General features: G+C 37.4%; 1 protein-coding gene across 4 annotated transcripts; it reads left to right on the forward strand.

The window, feature by feature from the left end:
• The first annotated feature begins 815 nt into the window (after nucleotides 1-815).
• LOC121947328 (MAP kinase-activated protein kinase 2-like) lies at nucleotides 816-20178 on the forward strand. Of its 4 annotated transcripts, none has more exons than XR_006106072.1 (11): nucleotides 816-1375; nucleotides 7474-7613; nucleotides 10983-11047; nucleotides 13915-13994; nucleotides 16390-16516; nucleotides 17466-17541; nucleotides 17696-17820; nucleotides 18624-18709; nucleotides 18815-18895; nucleotides 19178-19639; nucleotides 19864-20178. XR_006106072.1 is itself a non-coding variant. In XM_042492329.1 (11 exons), the coding sequence occupies exons 1-10, from the start codon at nucleotides 1130-1132 to the stop codon at nucleotides 19319-19321; spliced, it is 1170 nt and encodes a 389-aa protein (XP_042348263.1). In that variant the 5' UTR covers nucleotides 816-1129; the 3' UTR covers nucleotides 19322-19340; nucleotides 19519-20178. The 4 variants fall into 4 exon arrangements, 3 of the variants coding, with proteins under 3 accessions (XP_042348263.1, XP_042348264.1, XP_042348262.1); XM_042492329.1 differs by having other exon boundaries at nucleotides 19178-19340; nucleotides 19519-20178; XM_042492330.1 differs by having other exon boundaries at nucleotides 19178-19340.
• The last annotated feature ends 3772 nt before the right edge of the window (nucleotides 20179-23950 follow it).

Consider the following 23950-nt stretch of genomic DNA (forward strand, 5'->3'; position numbering starts at 1 on the left):
ACTTTCACACATGGTGCAGATGATTTTGGATCAGTGTTTTAGCGCTGCTTAGGTGGAGACGGACAGTAATTATGATAGCGTGTCATTGCATCTCGCCGGTTAAGAAGCTGAAATTACCGTGTTCTCCCCATATACTGTACATAAAGATGAACGTGACAGTTCCCTCAACGTCTAACTTTTCTTTTCAATCTCGATCGCCCCCCGGTGTCTGTTTGCAGTATCGGTCATAAAGCCTCTCCCCCCATATTAGTGAATGGGACCAGCACCAAACTAAAAACTTAAATTAAATGCCAAATACATTTTTCCCAAAGACGGTTTCTGACACTGGAGGTGGTTCTCATCTCCCTGATGTTTGTTGAAGTGTTTCTACTGCCTGTCTGTGACATTGCACGGACACACCAACAAGACAAGACATAAACACACACACACACCAGCTCATGACAGGCTGACTCTCCAGAGGTGAGTTTAGTGGCAGAGGGAAAACAGCCAATTGTCACATTTAGCGGGTTTACCTGTGTTTAAAAAACCTGCGTGCAAACGCTAATTTTGGTGGGAAAGAGGTATATGGTTCACCCGGGTGTTGTGTTTCCGTCAATGTCGATCAGAGCCAGAGGCAATAAAAACTCCTGTGTACTGCAGAGTCAGTGTACTGATCAGACGCCTTCTTATTGCATTAAAAAAGCCAGATGTTTACAGATGTTGGCATGTTTTTTTGTGCAGTGGCAATGAGACATCAGTATTTTGTGGTGGCAGCTGGGTGGCAGCGGAGGTGCCCTCCAGCCCTGCTGTCCTCAGTCACGCCCCTGTCGGACCGTCAGAGAGCGATGCTGCTTTAACGTCCACCATTTCAGCCCAGAAGTTTTGTAATTTGTTTATCCACAGATTGATGAGCATAATTTTTTTTCATTAGATGACGGTTTGAAGTCCGGGCCAGCTTGTTAAACTCAGTGGCAGTCTGTCAAGAAGCTGAACTTCCCGGACAGTCACCCGCTTGTTTTGGAGGATTTGAGTGGGAGCTGTCCCGTTAGCGGTGGGCTGATATCACTCAAGGACAACCTGAGCTAATGTCAGGTGTTGCAAACGGCTTAGTAACCCGTGAGAAGAGGAGAAGCGCACCTGTCGGACGGTCATGACTCATGTGTTCCCGATAGTTAACATGTCGAAACAGCCGGCTTTCCCGATCCAACCGCAGCCAAACCTGAACTCCGCTGCTTTCCCTCAGTGTTTTGTGAAACCTTTTAACAATCCTCTTCAAATCAAGAGAACTGTAATAACAGACGATTACAGTGTAACGAGTCAGGTGCTCGGGATGGGGATAAATGGCAGAGTGTTGGAAGTATTTCACAAAGAGAGTGGAGAAAAGTATGCACTGAAGGTAAACACACTGTTATCTTAATCTTGTTCCTCAACTTTATAGTAATTATAGATATTAATTATTAATTACTTAACATGTGTTAAATTTATGCTGAGAGGAGAATGGACGCTTCTCTGTGCTCGTGTTTTTACACCTGTTGTGCTTGTGAAACATGACGTCCATTGGCCGAGTGCAATAAATTGGGGAGTTTGAAACCTGCACTACTATAATCTGCTTGTAAAGATAGCAGAGCATGTTTTTATAGTGACGTCAGGTAATTTAGGACATTTTTTGGTATGTTAGGACCACCAAGAAAACTACATAAAACTCTGAATACTATCATAAAGGTTTTTCTTTTTAGAACTTGTTATTTTTCTCTGCTATATTTTTATGAAGAAAATATGATGATAGGTAAAATATTTTAGAAACTGTGGCCCTTCAAACACATCAAGTAGCCTACCCCTACCTCAATCCCATGGCATGTCCAGGTAAATTAAGACATAACGTGAAATGTTTTGGGTTTTGTTTTGTTTTTTAATGGTTAAATCAATTTAACAGTTCAGTCAATAATTCATTTAATCATCAATGTAACCTCTGGGTACATGTTAAAAAACATGTACATGTAACATTTGTTATGACATACTATACTATGCATTTTCTATGACATAGACTACTATATTATGTTAGTCTACCTTGACTTTTTCTGACATCCTAAGATTTTTATTTTTTTAATTTTATTTTTTACACTTTTACGTTATACTGTGATTGAATTTTTATAATATTTTTATGACATACTATATTATGACTCTATGACATTTTTATGAATGTTGTTTTGTGGACTGTTTCTTTGCTGCCATATCGTCTGCATTGGACATGTTTGTGTACTTGCATGTGAGTAACAATTATGGCTAATTCTGGACTTCTGTGGCTGACATGGATGCATCATCTTCAATATTTCTGAGTGACAAAAATACTATAAATGTCATTTGTATTTGATTATGGCACACGATAGTGTAAGTCATGATTTTATGGCATCTGTTAGCTAAAAAAAAACTAAGCTGTTTTCACTGCAGAAAAATAATTTATTTTAGTTTTTTTTTGGTCCTATTTTACCTAAATGTATTAAGTATGCACCCATAAAAAAAGTTAAGTGTATTGTGAAAATATTTTTTAACAAAAGTCAAACTATTAATAACATGCACCATCCTAAAATATTTACAAAATTTTTGTTGTTATATCCCTATTATTTTAGCTGCAGTACTCTTATTACCAACGTGAGATAATCAGCATGCCGCATGGCTTTTCTTGCAAGTTTTGTGACCAGTGGATTTTTTCAACCTTTGGTGTGCCCATGCTAGTTATCTCAGATCAACAGAAATGATAGGGTACATTTGTAACAACGAATGCAATAACATGTTTGGTGACTGGCTGCTAATTTTTAATTTATTATGCTAATTTTCAGGATCATATTTGTATTTTGGGGGTCTACTAGAATAGGTTAACATGCTTTCATGTTAAAAAAAACACATCATGTGTCTCATACTGCTCTCCGTCTGAAACAGTCTTTCTGAGCTTGTGCCCTGCCTCCAAAGAGGCCCAGTCTGCTCTGATTGGTCAGCTGGCTCTCTCTATTCATATTCTATTCTTTTTGTTACTTTGTGATATTACCGAGTTACGGATGTAAACACTGAATCTCAAGGCAGCTTTGGAGCAATGCCTCCTGAGGGAGAGAGAGCTCCCTTCGGCTTAGATTTTTTTTTTACTAAGGAGACCTTTTTTACAAGCACAAAAATGCTATACAAAAAAATAAAGAAAAGGGAAATACCCCCGAAAAACGTAATAGGTCCACTTTAAAGAGATGTAAAACCTTATTTGACCCATTTAACCAGATGTCACCCTAATACGTAAACAGTTGCATTGCCCACTTACAGTGATAGATATTTGATATTGTTTGGACATGGAGTAGACTAAGACGTGTGTTTTGGTTCATTGCAGATTAATGTATTTATATGTATGTAGCGCTGAGGATGTGTCAGAGATGGTGAGCACAGTTTGTTCTTGCCATGACCTTTGCATAATTCAGAATGACCACAAATTATTACTAGTCTATGAACTTTGGCTCAGGATGTTTATGTTTTGTGCAAAAGTCCTTCTGAGTGTAAAGATTGCGTATATTAATGCTCAGAAGAAGTTTTGAGAGGAATTATATTTTTCTGCTTAAAATTCAATTACATTGATAAATATTTTCATATAGGTTTGGATATGGAGAAAGACATGTTTGGATTCATTGCAGATGAATGTTTTTGTTTGTATATAACTCAGGAGGCAGTCAACACATTTTTCTCACTTGAACCAGTCATGTCACCTCTGGCAAGTGCAATGGCCTTTGCACAATCCAGGACAACCACAAATTATTAATGGTCTACGGGATATGGTTCAAGATGTTTATGTTTTGTGCATGGTTTACAGGCCTTCTGAGAGTAATATTGAGCTCATTAATGCATGAATGAAGCTTTGAGAATGATTTAGGAGTGTATTGTGCTACTCTTAATTTAGTAATTCAAAAGCAAAATCCAGCAGTTTGTGATAAATTATACAGATTTGATTATAATCTCCATTTAAATGGTTTGGATCAACTAAAACATGTTGTGCATTTGATCGATTTCATACACATTTACCAAACATTTCCACTAGGCCCCAGAGCATCTTGTGTTCTTGTCACTTACTATCTAAGTTCATCTCCTCAACTAAAACAGTATTTTTTCTCTGAAACTTGTTTTCCATAATATGTGTGCCATAAACAGGATCAAAGCCTGACAAATGATGATATCATGCGATGAGGGTGTTTGTCATTTGTCAGATTCTCAGAACTGAGTCAAAGAAAGTGAAGTCAAGGCAGAGTTCGGGTTGTATCAAGCGGAGTTGAAAGTTAACAGATGCTTCTCTCTTATCTTTGATTTTAGAAAATCTGCTTCTCATACACGGTCTCCTCATTCCTCTCCAGAGGACAGCATGTGTCACCTTTTAATCTCAAATTCAAGTAGGGGGAGATATATAAAGATGTTATCCCACTGCATTCCTGTGGATCAATTTGTTACTCCTATGCGATGTATGATGCAAATCCAGCTATAGAGTACATGTTGTGGTTTGTGCAATTTTACTGACAGGCAGCAATTGAAGTTCTGCCAGAGTTCAAGAAGTGATGTCAAAGTAGGTATTGGATATGAGTTATGTTTTGCTTTTTATGGTAACCTATAATTTAGGGGATCATACATAACCAACGACTTTGTCAGGGTCTAATTTCTATTCCACAGTTTGTGAAATGTATACAGCCTCAGGCCTGTCGAGGTGTTTTGAAAGAGGAGTGTTGACTTTTCCTATCCAAATGCTGTCAGCCAGAAAGAGAGAGGGGAACATGCCGTGTCTAAAAGTAGCCTCATGCGAGAGGCCTGAGATGACTGAGAGATTATGACGTCTGGTGTGGTACAGCAGGACGAGGTGTCATGCAGATAGCACACGCTCAGCTTTCATTAGGCAGTGTTTTAGATGGGTAAACAAAATGGATAAGCAAGCAAACGGCTGATCTTTTCCCTGACTTAGGTTTGCTTTATGTGTTTATTATTTGCAGAGCCGCATATTTGAGTAGACTTTACTTGCATTTTTTTTTTTTTTATAGGAAGCAAATGTCCCGTCCCACATTTTTGTTTGTGTGCCTTCTAATTTGCATTTCTGAAATATGATTTCTTGCTAAAGACCCACCCAGTTAGATGGGCTCAGTGCAGTTTCTTTAGAGACATTTTGCCAACTTTACAGAGTGAGTACAGTGATGGAATGTGATGTGTATCTACTTAACTACAAATCTGAAGTACTTTATTTGAGTATTTCCCTTTTATACAACTTAATACTTCACTCCACTACAGCTCTGAGGCAAATATTGTACTTTTTACTCCACTACATTTGAACATTGCATTGAATAAACAACTACATTTAGAAAATTCTCATACTTGAAGTTGAGCAAGTTTAATGTTTAATTGAAGTTTAATGATCTCTATAAAAACTTTTTGGATTAGCTGTAAAATGCAATGTCACTGAGCAAAAAACAGCTGTTCTTCTGAGGTCATGAAAAGCTGACTTTTTAGAAATACATGGTTCTCTCAGGACAGCAACACTAGAAACACATCATGATCTTATAGGATATTGCTTTAGCTTAACCTAAGTTACCATCCTAAGTATATTTATATACTATATAAGTAGTATATAATGTAGTTAAAATAGCACAACCTTAACAATCTACAGCAGTAAAGCGCAAAATACACAATATGCAGCAGTAATATCAATCCAAAACACTATCAGGGGCAATTTTTATAGGCCAACTGCATGATTTTCCTTACTTTACAGTATGTTTACATGATGCCAGAAAAAGTTGAATTATTGTGTTAATCTGACTTAAACTGGATTTTTAAAATACATTTAAATATCTGGGACAGACTTACATGGTACTAAATCCAATTTCTAACACACCCAGATAATGTAACTTGATTTCACACCTCAGTCATATGGTAACTGGACTAGGTCTTTATGCAAATGCTCCTAGTCAGCCTCTCTTGGGGGTTAGGGATAGGGACTGTTTGTTATTTTGAGGGGGAAAGGGATGCTGCAAAACAGGCTTAGGCATTCTTTAAAAAATTAAGCACTGAGGAGGGACTTGTGTCTTTATTTTTGGCTTAGGTAAGGCGCATACAACTTTTAAAGGTAGTATTTTATATTTATTTTTAATAAAAATAAGTCACACTCTGGCCACCTTCCCTCCTCTGATAAATAAAGTACATACCCACAACACTGGCACAGAATCTAAGCAATGTATTGTTATAGACAGGACCGCAGAAAACAATTTTTTATCCATCTAACAAAATCAATATCAGATCAATATCAGTATAAGTGTACACTGAGTATGACCGAGACGGGACAGACACGAAGTGCCATCATGCACAGTGTACGTATGTACATCAACATCCAGTTACAGATGTCTTCGTAATCTGTATGAACATCAGTTAACCCAAATCTTTCACAGAGCCATCAGATTTAACATAAATCACTTTACTGACATTTCTGAGGTTTGTAAAAGCAGTGCATCTCAGAAACTGAGCGAACATTTTCTTATGATACTTTAAACAGAGTTAGACTGGCTCATCCAGTCAAAGAAATGAACCACAGTAAATCATAGTCTGGGGTCCTGTGAAAGAGTCTGATAAAGCAGACTGTAAAACTGACATCCTTGAGGCTGCAACACATTTATGAAGAGAAAATGACAAATGCCACCAAAACTCAGCACACAGCCATTTTTCTTGTGATACAAGATAATACATTTTGTAGCAGTATTGTTCAGATTGTTCTGCACCAAACAAAGCACCTCTCTCTTCATACAGGTGAATACAACAGTTACTATTTTTTCCCAATAGATGAATGAATATATGCTTCAGTGAAAAGTGGCCTATTAAATGTAAAGATGAAATATGTATCTTAAAATGAAAGATATTTGTTTAGCCGTAGTGTAGCATAAATACTGTTCTCATAATTCATTGTTAAAAAACAAGAATGCACTTGCTACTATACCCAATAATTGGCATGGAGCTGATTTGCAACTATAGCTGCAACTAATTTAACTAGTTCAACTAGATTTTGTCCATAAAAACTCAGAAAATAGTGAAAAAACAATTTATTCATTGAAAACGTTACTGTTTCTTGTCAGTTACCCAATCAATTAATAGATAAAGCAGCTCTATTAGCAACTGAGGCAAACAGTACCACCACCAGAGATTTTTCATCGGTGTGGCCTAATGGGGCCACTGAAAAACTTGGGGTGGCACACCAAACCAAAATCCACATCTAAATTTCTGGAATTCGCCATGATGCTGAGTATACAGACTCATAGAAAAAAAATCAATATAATATGAGCTCCCCTTTTACTGCTGTAAAATTTACCTTTGTAGGTAAAATGCATGAGCCCCGTAATTGCTTTTAAAACATCCACCTAGAATGGTATTTCATTTTGATAAATGAAACAAAAATATTGAACTATTACACTGAGGGCAGGTTCATCTCTCTTCTGTGCATTTCAGATGCTACAGGATTGTCCAGAGGCCCGGCGGGAGGTGGACCTCCACTGGAGGGTGTCAACTTGCCCCTACATTGTATCCATCATAGATGTTTATGAGAATCTTTACCAGGGCAGGAAGTGCCTCCTCATCCTGATGGAGTGGTGAGTTCTTTTGCATGCGCGAGCATACACACACATGTTTGATCCTAAAAAATGATCTCATCTATTTTGACAAAAGAAGATTTCCTTCTTTGGACATTGCTCATCCTTGAAGTGCTCCTGGGAGTTGGAGCTTGCATTCGTTGCTTTGTGTGCTGGTGGAGCCGCTTTTGTTAATGCGCACCAACTGAGGTGAGTAGTTTCCAGATCACTTCAGGCCAGAAAGTAATAAAAAGCAGGCAGAGGCTCCTTTGTCTAAGGCAAGCCTCTACCTGAACCTCAGCCATTTCTGTGGTTACAAAAGAATAGAAAAATGCTCTCAACCTTGATAGGATGCGATTAACGCGGTGTCATTATAATTCTTTATTGAGCTATAAAAGTGACTAATGATGAGTGAGTATTTAGTCGTTACATGTGTGGAATGTTTCCGGCTGTTTTAAATTTTGATCTGGACTTTTTCACCTAACAGTTCATTGTGTTGAGAAAAGTTATTTAAGCCTTTTGCCACAACAGGATTATCAGGATACAGCATGAGATCTTTTGTCCCAATCACAACTTTAATAAGAAATACCAAAAAGTGAACCTCAGCACAGACGTCTCCCAGATTTGTGTCCTCTCACCCTGGCTCTTCTAGCTTTACACAAAACCATACATCCCACCACAGCTCAGTAACCATTCATAATGGAAAAGTTAATGCCAGAATCAAAAATACATATTTTTCCCTACCTGTAGCAATATTATTCAATCTAGATAGGTTTGGTGTGAGTTACAGGGTTGCCGAAACTGCTCAAAATAAGGTGTGTGGATTGTCTTTAGTAACCAGGTCACGATTTCTGGAAAGAGACATTGCTGTTAATGATTTTTTTAAAATTTCATTGGTGCTTTAGGCATCATATTGGATATCTCCAACACTCAGCAACAATCACCAAAACCATCCAGATTGACTAATAGCACCACTAAGAGGAAAAGTATGTATTTTTAATTTTGAGGTGAACTGTCTGTTTAAATATGCTGATAACACCACCACAATTAGACTTATAACCAACAACAATGAAGACTGCAGGATGCCCAAGCAGTCACATGGTGTCTTGATGACCACCTCTGGCTTAAAGGGATAGTTCGGTATTTTTGAAGTGTGGCTTTATGAGATATTTATGTTTAGTAAGTATTACATACAGTAGCTGGCAGTCAGTGCGCTCTTGGTTTGCAGAAATAGACGGGGCAGCTCCCCCACAGTTTAGCATGTCCAGGCTATATAGAGGGGTTGACCTCAAAAGGTGTTTTAGCCACCTAAAAAAAGCCTACCCCAAAAAATACCATATCAGCCTAAGTGGATGCTGTATTGAGAGTGTTTTCAATGTGAAGTTTTGTTTCTCATGTGGAGTGTGCGCCCTGTCTATTTCTACAAACCTAAGGCGCACCCAACGCCAGCTAATGTATGTAACACACTGACTAAACCTAAGTATCTCCTACAGTCCAACTTCATAAAATCCAAACTATCCCTTTAACACATCTAAAAACTCAAAAACTATAGTATATAATGAGTTTAATTTTGAAATAAAAAAAACCCCTTTGATTCTGTTTAGTTTAAAGAACTGATATATTTATTTACTTATCTACTTATTTTTATCTTTGAAAAAAAATAAAAAGAGAATCAAAACATGTTTAACATGTTTTGTTTTTTCCTAACTTATTAACATTTTGTTTATTATTTTAATTTAACTCATTCCAGACTCAGCTCCCCCCAAAACCCCCCATACACGTCTGAGGAGAACCAGCACTGACTACTTTAAATTTATTGGCTCAGATACGGACCAATACAGACCACATTACGAAAAAAAAGCTGAGAACAGACTGTTTTTCCAACGACAGCTTGACAAAGTCAAAGTTAAACAAATCCTCCTCCTTCACAGCCACCATGGAGAGTATCTTTAACCCATCCATAACAAATTGTTATGGCAGCACTAATAGGCACACATGTGACAAACTGCAGCGCAGAGTCAATACATCATCAAGATTACACCCCCCCCCCATCACCAATTAAATCACTATATCACACCTGCACAATAAAACAAACAAAACGATAATGGAGTCTGACCCCTCTCACCCTGCCCACCAACTCCCCCAACTGACGACTGTGACTCTCAAACTTTTTTCAGTAATTTACCTTTACCTACCCCAAGTACCTCCTGACCAGCAAAATGAACATGTTGACAGTTTAAAACATTTAACAACTGCATTGAAAATAGAAGTATTCTCCATAAAATGTGGTTTATACACTTACATTAATTTAAAATGAATTTATTATAGTATTATTATTATTAAAAGAATTATGCATGACTGATATTTTTAAAAATCTTTTGTGCCCCCTGCAGTACTCCAAAGGACCCCTAGGGGTACCAGTACCCCCTTTTGAGGAACATTGCTACAGGAGGAGCTGGAGGTCCTAACCCACCAAATCATCCCATTTTAAAAAGTTTTCTCCCGACTGCCACGAGAAGTGTAGACATTTCTCTCAAACCCTGTCAGATGTACTGCACATAAAACTTTTATGTTTATCTGTTGAATCTTCTCTGTGAACTTCTTGCATGTCTAAAGTGATGATGATGTGTGTCTGTGCTTGATATTAATCCGTTCAAACCTCAGCAAACTGGCTTGATTTCTTTCAAAAACATGGGACGAAGGAAGGAGCAACTTAAGAACAAATGGCCCAATAAAAAAATAAGAAAAAAAGTAAAAGAGAATGACCTGAAATTTGGCACACAAAAAAAAGGAAAAAGGTAGAAAAAAAGTGCATACAAATAATAATTCTGTGACATAATTTTTAGTATAGTAATTATGATTATTATAAATATAGATCTCTGGACATTTTTCTTTTTCTTTATTTTTAATAATTTTCTGAATCTCCTAATTTCTCCAATTTGTGGGACATTTCTTGCCAAGTTGCTCATTGCCTTTTTTCCCACATATTTTTGAAAGAAATTGCATCACTTTGCTTAAGGTTGAAAGGTTTAAATACCTGTCAAAGGCAAAAGCGCAGCATAAGAAAAGTGATGCTGATCCAAGTTTTAAAGTGTTAATGACACTGCTGCATTAAGCTTACCAATCAAGCTGTACTGAAAGCTAATCCCATCGACATCAGTCGTTTGGTTAATAATTGATTGTTTGTTAGTTAGTTTGTTAGTTTGTTTGTTTGTTTGACTGATTTTCACTCCGCAAATTAGAAACATCTGGTTCTTGGACAGCCTTGTGCTCCTGCTGCCACATTTGTTACCATATTGGGGGAAGCAGAAGAAATTCTCAATTGTTTTCCATTGAGGAGTTAAATAATGAACCTTTACAAACTTATTATACTGCTGTTTTTCTTTTCAGCATGGATGGAGGTGAATTATTCAGTCATATCCAAGACAGAGGGAATCACGCGTTTACAGAAAGAGGTGAAGGGATTATTATTTCTCAAGCAAGTTAAAGTTACAATCCTTAAGATTTAAGTCCTGGAGCCTGTTCCATAAAGTGAGTTTACCAAATAAGCCAGGTTTATTTAGATAAGTCTGACTCAATTTTAGTTGATTTTGGTTCCATAAAGCAAATTCAACAAAGTTTAAGCTTTGTTACCATGGCAACTTGTGCTGGGAAACTGCTAGTCAAAGCCAGGCTGTCGAGACATGCCGAGGTTCTGTAACACTGACCGGACAGGAACGCAGTTATTTCAAGATTGGATTTCTGGTGTGCTGTTATGATATTTTACCTTCTTAACCATTATCATCAAAATGTAAGTTAATACAAAATCAACTTAAATAAATAGTAGATTAAGTTAGATGCTTTCTTTTTTGTACTCTATGCAGAGGTTTTGCTTGGAGACAAGGGATACCGATATGTCTGTCTTACCTCTTGACTCCCCATCAGGCGTCCCAGACAGAGGCACAGCACAACTACAATCTTTCCCCAGCATGCACCAAGTCTCATACAGAAATGAAGTTTGGTCTCATTAAAATTAGTTTCCAGTACCCGAATCTCAGGTGATTCCACAAATGGCGTGTGAAATTACTGTTTCTTGTTTTGTGGTGCTTTATAACATTGCCTGCCTGAGAAGAGAGAGGCTGCTAAAGATCGTTGTAGAGGAAGACTGTGGTGATAAGGCAATATTTGACAACATGAAAACAGGCAGGGTAATAAGAGACATTTTATGCAAATACTTATTTTGTTTGGCGTTACATTTCAACATTCCAATCCATCTGTTAAGACTTTACTGAATCTGTTTTTCGTTGCTTTTATTTTCCACTTTTCCTCCAATTTAATTTAATGAAAACAAGACATACAAGTCTCATCAGTTGAAGAAAAATGTGTCATTGTCTTGATTTTGGCAGTTCTGCCTGCAATTTTCTCCACTTGTTGGATTTCCTGTTCAAACTTTCTTTCCGCTATTGAATTAGTGAACAGTTCAACCAAAATGCATAATTTTTCCTCTTGCCTTTACTGTTACTTTATCAATTTGCATTTTGGTTTGCAGAGTATTGGAGATATCGGACGTAGAGATGTCCACCTTCACTCCAACATTATAAAACTAGTTGACACTCGGCTTGTGGTGCTCAAAGCGCCAAAAACCCCCAAAACAATCTCAACAGCAATGTCTCTTTCCAGAATTCATGACCCAGTTACTCAAGATAATCTACAGAACTTGTTGTGACCACTTTCACAAAGGAACTATTTTCTTTCTAACGAATGACACCCACCACTTATATCACTGCTCAGAAGGAAGAGAGACTTTACTCATGTGTGAGAGGCTCATGCTCATGAAAGCTTGAGATGTAAACATTACTGACATCCTTTTTGCCAGAGCAGTAACATTAGCTAGCACAGTGGTGCTCTGTGAGCTAGCAGTAGATGTACGCGTCCTTCTTTCCTCCTGAATGTATTGTGCCCAAAAAGTTGTATCATAATGATTTAATAGAATTTAAATTATGCATAAAGTCAGTAAGCAATGTCTTGCTAGCCCTTCCCTGCTGCTCGGAGGCCATGGACATCGCTGCTCTCTCTTTCCCACTGCTGTTTGCTATGATTAATTGATTTGGTCTTAGTTAAATCTCTCAGGAAGCACAAATAATAATCTTGACATCTTGAATCTGTTTCAAACTGCAATTGACCTTTATGGAACAACTTAAGAGCTGACTGATTTGTTAGGTTAATTCAAGTCAGGCGTTGGCCATAATTCCCCGCTTTTCTTTGCAAGCTTCATGGAGCAGGCCCCTGGCTGATTTTTTGCACTCGTGTTTACTGTTGATATGAGCAAGTGTGATTTAACACTCCAAGTCTCAAACTTCTGGGGGCAGCAAACAAACCTCAAGGAACTATATTTCTCAGGAATACAACAGAAAACCACCTGCTCTATCTGTTTACATTGCAGCCAAAACAATGTATGCTGTTTTGCCAAAGGTGTCCAGCGTGAGTGGTTTTCCACACAACAATAAAGCAGAGAGCTGGTCATCTTGCTGAGGAGTAGGAGGGGTGCAGCCTGTAACAGCTTTGGTGGCTCTGCCTACATGTTTTATTATATCCCAGCAGTATTAAAAACTGATCTGTTGTCAGTAACATTGTCTGGTTTTGTTAACGAATTTTTGATCAAGTCAAGGTCAGTGCAAACGGATGTTACAATGTGTCTGTTTTTACCACAAAAGTCTTCTGTTTTTCACCAGTTGTACACTCTTAATGCGAAGCAGTGGCAGTAGGAAACAATTTGCAATGTAGTATTTAAAAGGAATACTCTAACCATTTGTATGTCAAGTACTCATGGCATATTACCTTGGTCCTTTTGCGAGTGAAGTATTCTTGAAATACAGTTCTAATAGGCTACAGCTGTTGGAAAGTTAATGATTAGCAGTAAAGCTGTCGTCAGGAAATTAATCTGCACCTCTTTTAATAAACTATTACTTGTGTCAGTTGTTGAAACCAAAAAATGTCAAAAATGATTATTTGTTATTTGTTGTACTTAATCAGTAGCTCAAGAGTATTGGCAATATTGTAGTTGCATCCCTATAATGTATAATATTGTATGCATGCCTTGTTTCCTTCATGCATGTGATGGCAATTCGAATCTTGCACAGAGAAGTATGTTTATATCGAACGGATATTCCTGAAAAACTGCCAACCACGATGAACAATCAAAACCGAAAGATGAGATTTTATGAATTTGTGAATGATTACAACTGTAACAATCACAAACTGTGCTGCTGAATGTATAATTTAATCTGCATTTCATTATTTGACCTCCACCATATTCATATTTTCTCTCTTCCTTCTCACTCAGAGGCCTCTGACATCATGAAAAGTATCGGAGAAGCGATACATTTCTTGCATTCCATCAACATTGCTCATAGAGACATCAAGGTAATACTTCACTGTTTAAATCTGACATAAGACTTCCATCAGTGGAATGGTTTTATTGAAAGTAACAAGGGATCCTCCATCATATTAGTAAAATTATTACCATGCTCATATGCTACTGACAATTTAATATCCTTTGTATGACCAAGAGCTCATATTTAGGGCCAAGTATAAAAACCAGGGGAAAAGAGGAGATTCAAAAGTGAAGTCTTCCTGGCTTCTGTACATATGGAAATCCAAGCAAACAGTGAAGGCAGCTAAATAAGACAGATACAGCCTCTAATGACAAACATAATATTGTTTCCATGAACAGCTCCAACAGTGGAGGCTTTTTCTAAAAGGTTCTTGAGTTTTTTTTCTTTTTCTTTCCCCTTATCTACTGTAGAGTGAAAGAACAAATCAAGTGCAGCTATACGCAACGAAAAATATATAGTGCTCATGTAAATGGAACATTGTATATTTCACTAATTTGATTTGACATGAACGCACATAATATTGAAAATTATTGAGGGATATTTGGTGGTATTACTGTAATAAAGATTAATTACGTTGATGGTCCAATTCCAGCATGCGTAATGCCAGTTGAGCCAGGTTTACAAAATATGATATTAAGACTATTTATACGGCATACTTGTCTTCAGTTAATTATTAAGAGATACAGGAGCCATTGGGAGATAGAGAGGGCAGTAACGTGTAATAGAGGCCACTAGGCAGACTAAACTGAAGCCCTCACAGTGACCAGGTATGCCTGCTTTTGCCACCATTTACAAAAGGAGAGAACTGAGCATAAATCAGTGTATTTGCAACATCTGTTCATTCTTACTCCCAGCTTGTCAAATACCAATGCTTGCCCTACACATCAAACTATGCCACTCAAGGTACCCCTCCAGAGTCAGTTTTGGACGCCCAGGGAAGGCGGATCAATTCACGCTTGTTTCATTCAATGTGTCTTTTCAAAACAAACTTATATTTTCATAGGAAATTTTCTGCACATTATATTTTGTTGAATAATGTTCTGTCTCTTTTCAAAATAAACTTAGATGTAATGTTATATAGCATCACATACTATAAAACTTTTGGTTTCACACAGGACACAAACAGAGGGCTCCTGGGTCGAGTTTGTTTGACCCATATACCTCCCTTCTGTCCATCCCTTGTGAACTTTCTCGATCTTTATACTACAGCTGTTACTCTGAGCATCAAAAAATGCTGCTGCAAGATGCATCTCATACCACCACTACAGGTTGCCTTGGTGCGTTGGTATTGGATGCAGAGAGATACCGATTAAGCGTTGTTTGAGGAGTTTTGAGTGAGACTGGGTTGGTAATTGTTATTGCACTTCCTGAGCTTCATTAATGGGCTTCAGTGCCTGTTTTCCTATTCTAATACAGTGATGTAAAAAATATTTATTTTTTGATTTATAAAACGGTTTCATTAGTCATTTTTCCTAGTATCGATGCACTGGCACCAGCTGCACTTTCTAGCTCTCTGTTATGGGTAATGTAGAACTAATATTATTCTGTTCTCTCTTACTAACCAAGAAAAGAGAAGTCATCACTGCAATGTTACAGCCTTGTTATATTTATCTTTTAATTAAAAATTAAACCTGTAAACCCTTGGTGTGTATTTTTTCTGGTTGTATTGAAAATGGTATTGAATATCGATATTTTTTAAGGTACAGTGTTGTATCGAAGTTAGACAGTTCAGCATTGTGACACTATACTAACATTTTATGTTGTTATCGGCTCTCTAGTGGCCTCACCAATCTATGAGTGTTATTGGAGCTTAAAGACAAAACTTAAAATTTCTAACTCACATAGTAAATGTTATTGTTTTTGTTTCAAAAGGCACTGCGAGACATCATTTTAAAACAGTATGTCTTCTGTTTTTTAGATTGGGTTAAATTGGGCATAGTGTTAGTTCGTAGCACGGTGTCAAGCACTGCTACTGTTGATATCAGCTGATATCACGCAAGCATCATCAGCTGATGGCCAGCTGATTTACCTCTAAGCATCTGACTCGCTTTTCTCACTCACAGCGCCATAGTTAAGCTGCTCTAGCCCATCTGCTCTTTCCTGTTCCCTCTGCATGCCGCTTTTGCGCCCTCCTCCTCCTTTGTGCTGTTCTGACTCGATCTATGACGTTGTGTCATTGGTGCCTGCTCTGTGGGGGGTTTTGTTCTTTTCTTTTTGCTACTGCTCTCCCTGCCTCAGGAAAGTGTTCCTTTTTAACGCTTTCCACGTAAGCACGAGGAAGGGCAGGGGGTCCCCAGAACAGAGCCATACCACAAAATACTAATAATTGCAATAAGCTGCCAAGAATTGTCTTTCTTGAAGTGGTCCTGACCGAATTGAATATAGTCATCCAGACACTTGACAGCTGTTGTTGTCTCTTTCAGCCAGAGAACCTGTTGTACACCTCCAAAAGACCCGATGCCCTCCTCAAGCTGACAGATTTTGGGTTTGCCAAAGAAATCACCACCTTAAACTCTCTAGCAACACCGTGTTTTACCCCCTACTATGTCGGTAAGACTCCACAACATGTGATCTACATGTAAAAGTAATATTATCATAATGAAGTTACACCAGAGTATCTGTCCATGCTGAGGTACTGACAGGTGCAGCTGTGAACATGTTCTTTTGTTTTGATGAATGTCTTATTGAATTGTGCGAGGTTGTTTGAGATGAGGCCTCCTGATGTCAATGACAGCCATACACCAACAGTAACAACTGTGATTATGCGAGATAATCACATTTTTGTGTACATGGAAAAGCCTTACAGATCACAGAACAAAATGCGTTATCTCAGTACAATTCACAAAATCCGAACATTTTCTTTGCACTGTCAATTCATTACTTATTCATGCCTCAGTCCAGTGTATTTTGGCATTTTTAGCATATTCCATATTCTTCTGACCCTTTCCTTAACATTGTTGATTAGTTGTGCTATTTGCTCACTGGGCGAGCACAGCATATCAAACTATAAATCATCATACCTTTGAGGTTTCACCTTTGATGGGAAAGTTCTCCTACCAGATTAAAAAACTCACATTATGTGATGCCTACTGATGTGTTTTTATCACATGACGGACTCAGGAGTTGTAATTCCACTGTTTGGCCACAACGAAAATTGGCCTCAAAGCCTGCCGCACTTCCTGGAGGTTTAGGCTGGAGAGGGGCTTTTCAACCTGATTTTGATTCATCACATTTTTGTCATGTGCTTTGTGGAAGGTAACCAATTTCTTGTTGAATGCTTGAGAAGACTTAACAGTTTTCTTCCTGTGGAAACTGGCCAGACGGATGTTGGTTATGAGAAGTTACATGCTGTGAATGCCTGGAAAATCCTGTATACTGTACTTTTATGACTGTTTGGGTTTTTTTGACAGACATCTGTCTTTTGTGTAGAGTGTAGGTATTAAATGTGAAACAGAACTGTTTCTCCCAATTGAAATAGTATCTGTTAACACTGTTGTAGCTCCAGAAGTTCTTGGTCCAGAGAAGTACGACAGATCCTGCGACATGTGGTCTCTGGGTGTCATTATGTATATTTTGTAAGTCAATCAATGTGATGTGTTTTCTTTGCAATTTTACCATTTTCACCTTGCAATGACACATGGTTCACTTTTAAGATCACTTTTAGATTACCTCTAATCATGGGATTAGCTTGTCATTAGGCTGTCTTCTTTTCTTCTGTCTTACACGCAGACTTTGTGGATATCCTCCGTTTTTCTCACATCATGGTCTGGCAATATCCCCAGGAATGAAAAGGCGGATCCGCAATGGACAATATGAGTTCCCTAACCCAGAGTGGTGCGACGTGTCTGAGGAAGGTGAGAGGGAGGCATGTCTGAATTTTGTCACACATCATTATCTGTACTTTTGTCTTTACCTGTCAAATCAACTAAATTATCTGGATCCATATCTGTACCAGATGTAGCCAGAAGTGGGTGAAGTCTGACTTGAAAGTGGCTGTGACCTAATTGCTATTTTATTTATTATTGTCATGGTTCTAGCTTCTAAAATATGAGGACTTGCGGCTTTTTCTTTTAATCACTAGTATTAGTAATTACTATTACAGGTCATTTTACCTTTAATATTTGAATACATTTCCCCGAATGCACCGACATATTTTTACTAAAGTAACATTTTCAATGTGGGATTTTACTAGTAACGTTGTTACAGTGCGGTATTTGTACTTTTACTTAAGTAAAGGATCTGAATGCTTCCTCCACCACTGTACTTTACGTGTGTGCTCATCCACATGACAGTGTTTCTTCTGGGAAGACAAAACATACCTTTTCTTTTACTCAGCCAAGAAGCGAAACCGCGCGTGGTTAGTTGTATAAATGACCCCAGTAATGGCATTATTCTGTGGCTTTGGTGCAAAAGCACAACGGCAAAGCAGTCACATTGTTTTCAGTGGATTCTATGAATTACACATTGCAAAGGCATCCTGATTTTAATTTTTTTTATTTAACTGTTCTGAAATGTTGTTATACGACTTCAGGCTGACGCCACAAAACTGTCCCACATAATCTCAGATCCTCTACGACTGTCTACGAAAGATACGTCTCATGTTAGTGGGGGACACACATACACATTGAATAATGATTATGATGATTTCCTGTTACAGCAAAACAGCTGATCTGCCACTTACTGAAAACTGAGCCTACCCAGAGAATGAGCATCACCGAGTTCATAAACCATCCCTGGATTAATGTGAGCGGCTCCCTTAAGACTTGAATCTGTTTGAAAACCGCTGCTTTTAAAGAGATCTTTGTGAGATTTTGGTGAACACTTATTTATGTTCGTTTACCAATGCAGCAATCAGTGGAGGTCCCACAAACGCCTCTTCACACAAGCCGCGTGTTGCATGAGGAACAAGACGTCTGGGAGCAAGTTAAGGTAAGTGTGTCTGTACAGCACTTTTTAATGCTTCTTTAGACACTTGGAAACATCTCTTAAATTGTGTTTATATAGAGAATTCTCAGGAGTGGGTTGAACAGGGGGTACAATCAATGAGCATATTTAATTTAATGCAAATATTTTATGCTTTCAGGATACCCGATTCTGTTACTTCATACTGAAATCCATATAATATTAAGTTAAACTGTTTGTGCATATTGTGGGTACCGTTTTCATCTCACTTGTGTTTGATTAAAATGATCTTGTTATTGTTATTATCAGGAGGAAATGACAAATGCACTGCAAACGATGAGAGTGGACTATGATCAAATTAAAATCAAAACCATTGAAGACTCAACTAATCCTCTACTCTTGAAGAGAAGGAAGAAAAGTAAAAAGTCAGCCACACAACTTCCAGGCTCGTAAAATCGAGACTTTTTAAGAGGTATTCAGTTTCACACAAACACTTACACACATGAGTAAGATTTAGTTGGAAAAAAAGCTTTCAAGAAGAGCTTTAGGGATGATGTGCATTGCCAAGTGGCTTTAAAATAATACCTTTATAGTGAGTTTTAGCTGTTTTAATTTATTTTTGTTCACCTCGAATTATTTTATTTTCACAGATGAAATGCATCTAGGCATTTTGGTCCATGTGCTTCAAGGACTTTTGAACTCTTTGAATGCACTGAAAAGTATTCTGTGTGTGCAATTATCTGTAAATCCTCTCACTGGGGGACACAAAAGGTACTGTATGTTTTCTATGGTAGGACAGTTTTATCATGTACATTTTTTAGTTAGCTTTATGGCGTCAACTCAGTTTTTAGATTGTTGTCTGTCTCAGTGTTGAAACCATTATGACTGACATTTTATGTCTTAAGGGGCTTGTTGAGAGATATTTTGCAAGCATCATTCATAGTTGTTTTTTGAATGACGATTACCAGAAACCACAATGTTTGTTTTGTATCCAGATGTGATGGCTGAAGCATTTGTCCTGACCACAGAGTAGGAGTTTTCTGGCCACGTTGCAGTTTTGCAGTTACTAAAAGGTATTTATCATGTGTAACAATAATCAAGCTCACTATGCTCACAAGACGGACGATAACTGAAGCAGATTGATGATACTGTGCCGCCAACTGGTCTCTACATACTTCTATAGAATGTATTTTCTTCAAAGCTGTGATATAAAAGTTGTTGCATGATGTCTGTTGTGTGAGGCATGGGGAGAAAATGGGACGGTAAACTTTTACATGTAAATGAAATGTAGTGGTAAATGTTGCACAACACTATCCTGTCTGTCTTTTACTCCGGATTAAATCTCTTGATATTTACTGGGTTTTTTTTGCCTGTTGTTTGATCAGCTCGCAGTTCCCTGTGAGAATGTAGTCAAATAAACATCCAGTCGCTCAACTGTTTAAAAAAAATGAAGGATGTTTTTCCTGGCATGTTAAATTAGCATGCCATGAAAAGTGAAAAAAATGAATCGGTGTCTGAAAAAGTTTCACTTTGCATAAAAGCCCCACAATATGCCATTACTACCACTGTAGTTTGCAACCAGTGAAACCACGTACACTGTAAAATCTGACACTTTGATCTTACTTAAATAATCTTGAAAACGGATTGCCTTGAAGTAAATAAATAATAATAATAATAACTTGACTTAACTTGATCATGACATAGGGGGTTTTGCCAGTGATTAAGTTAGAGGATCTGCAGGTTCTGTTTTGTTAACATGTTTAAGAAAATACAAATATGATTGACTAGTTTACAGCTGGATACAGCTAGATATATATGGCACAGTAAACTGGTTACCTGCGAAACAGCTGGCCTCCTCTCACAAAAAGAATCAAAAATAATGGAGTAGTGCAAGAATGAGTCCTAAAACATGGAAATGTGTTACCATTTTATCTCTCCCAGTTCCCTAGTCTCAGGTTTATGTTTTTTTTGAATGGGCTTTGACTGAAATGAGGTCTGTGGTTATACTTTACAATCGATGTACTCATTCAAATTAAAGCTGCATATTTGTCTTTTTAAGGAGAAGGACAACCAGCCTAAGGAACAATGAATCTCCTGACATGCATAGATACATTACAAATTAAAACAGTATTGTTGTGGAACTCGAAATTGTAAGCGCACTTTATTCATCCATGCACATCAAATAATTAGTACCATTTACTGTAAAATAAGAAACCAAAGTATATCAGTATGCGACTCCCTTCCTCTCATTTTGACATAGTTTTCAAGTAGTCTATATGACAAAAGCATGAAAGGATTCCCAAAATTGATTTATAGCTTTTTGATTTCAGTGTGCCACCCCAAGTTTTTCAGTAGCCCCATCTGGCCACCCCAATAAAAATAATTCTAAGGCGCCACTGTTTATCACAAAGGTAACTTTCATCTGCTACCGGTGCATTGGCCGCAAAGAGACAGAATGTAATGAGGTTACAGAAAAACAACTGCTTGCAAAATATATAACCATGAAATAGGCTTACAAACTAACACATTTCTATTTGGCTATGCAAGAATAATCAGGGTGTAACTTCTGGGGACTGCAATTGTAAGGTTCCTCTAAATGTCCATTACATTTTTTATATGTTATATCTATTTATATGTAGAGAGCATGGCTTTTAAAGGTAATTAAAAAGATTGAGTTGACTGAAATAAAATGAAAAACTAGACTTCTGAAAAAAAAATCAACTAAGTGAAACAATGTTGTTTACTTACAAAACTAACTGAAATAATATAAAAATGTAGGATATTACCTTAGTTTTAGTCAATTTGGTCAAATTTTTCAGCCTAACAAGCACAAGTAGGTATAAGTGCATATGTTTACTGGGACTGGGACGTCTCCATTACTGTGAGTCAACTGCCTTAGTAATGCCTATTTGAACTTCTTATATCTCATCCATGACAATTACCCCAATATTACAATAAAATATATATAAAACTAACTCTAAAACTCATAAAAACTAAACCAAAAATAAAAAATAAAAAGTAAATCAAAAAAATAAAAATAATATAAAATGGGCAAACCTACACAGTAAACTAACTTGAACAATATTGAATAAGAAACAAAAATAAATGAAAGAAAATAACAAAGGCTAGTGAAAAAGTAAGACGTGTTGTCAAGGTAAGACCGAAAAATTATGACAATCTGCAACATTTTCAATGCATGACATGTTAGCTATAGGCTATATGTAACACGTCTTTAAATTGTTAAAAATGTTAGGCTGAAAGTGACGACAGTTAAATTCATGTGAACATTTTCTCCAAAGAACATAAAGCAAGGTTCAGGGTCCATCCAATAGTTTATCATTAAATGTCTGGAGCAGTCACGATGTTGCTCAAAATGCTGTAATCTATTATAAAAAACTGGTTTGAGAATTTACTAGCAGCATTTGCCTTTGTTGGTAAATGTGCGAAACGACACCAGTATTGTCATTTAGATTGGAATACATACTAATTAAAAATCACAGCTCTCTGATCTTCTCATTTTTAAAGAATTTCCAGGCAATAAACAAACATATACTTTTTAAAGCAGCATATTTTTCCTATTACAGTCCATTTATGACATCAAATAGTTTTGGTTTCACTTTATGGTACAGCTTGCCACAGCAAAATGCCTTAGGAATCAATGTTTATTGTGTACTGTCATAAAATTGGTACTATGAAGTCTTTAAGGTTTTGCAGGCTGTAGTTGGATCCATGAATAAATGATGGCCACACAAAATGTTTTGGATAAAACATGTTGCTCTAATTATAATGCAGCGTCTGCATCCTGTTTCAATTCAGACAGTCTTTGTGGCGCATTCTGCGTCACACAGAAAATAAAGCTGCCCAGATGTAAAATATTAATGCCTGTTGTATAAAGTAGATAGCTAAACATTGTTTGATTATAACTGAATGAAAAATCCAACATCAAAGTTTTAAAGAGATATTGCTTTCCTGGAAACTTTTTATCGTCCCCCACTGCTACTTTGGATACATTTGTGAGGAAGGATTTATATTTCATGTTATCCTAGATAGGCTATAACAGAATGATTTGCATCGCTTCTTAAACATCAGATCATGTAACATCTGTTGTAAAAACAGTTTTTACTGTTTTAATCAAGTTTTTGGCAAAAGACTTGCACCGTGACTAAAAACCTGCCAAGTCATTTGTGCAAAGGAGTCCCATCTGTGTATCCTCAGGTTCCCTTTCCTCTGTTGTAATTGTTTAGTGATTAGCTTCTATTAAGTGCTGAACGTCTTCCAGTTTCAAATCAACACATTGTTGTTTTACTCCTTTAGAGGGAGTGAGGGAAGCAAACTGGAGGGGACGAAAAACTCTGTAACTCTGCCTCCAATCTTTCCTGCTCTGGTGAGGCAGATGAACGGTGAGGCCCATTCATTCAAAACAATCTGCAGGATGATGATGGTGCTGTCCTGTCTGCAGGCGCCAGCTCAAATGTTAACTTTCTCTACAGTTTCTACACTGTAATTGAGTAAAGTAATAAGTACCTGAAGCAGACGGGGACAGAATGAAAAACATGTTTTCGGAGTGGGATTTCTGACAGATAACAGGGTTGTCATACTTTGTACATGTTGAAACATACAATGAGCAATGTACAAAAGCATGCTGCAATTTATGAGTTGGATTAGACTAAGATGCATTGTGTTATATAAGAAAAACCCACTACCACACCACTAATTACAGTGTCTGACCAGTTCGTTAAATTTTCTACACCAAAACCCCCTACCCTCTCCATACCCTCAACGCTGTACAATAAACAGCAAGCCAGACTTCAAGTGGCTCTCCTAATGATAAGGCAAAGCACAGTAAAGGAGCATAAGGTTGTTAAAAAGCAGATGTCTGCACCGGGTTCACAGATGGGATTGATATTGACCAAGCTGGAGGTGATGCGTTGCAGTGTAGGTTTTACATGTGAGCTAAAAAAAAATGTATGTCCTTTAATGAGAGTGGGTGTCTGATGATGGGGCTGTAGCTACGTAGAGAGGGGGGGTGTTTACTCTATACCAACAACATAATCCACTCAGTCTGAGAAAGACACAGGCGAC

The sequence above is a fragment of the Plectropomus leopardus genome, chromosome 8, assembly GCF_008729295.1.
Source record: "Plectropomus leopardus isolate mb chromosome 8, YSFRI_Pleo_2.0, whole genome shotgun sequence".
Taxonomy (NCBI): domain Eukaryota; kingdom Metazoa; phylum Chordata; class Actinopteri; order Perciformes; family Serranidae; genus Plectropomus; species Plectropomus leopardus.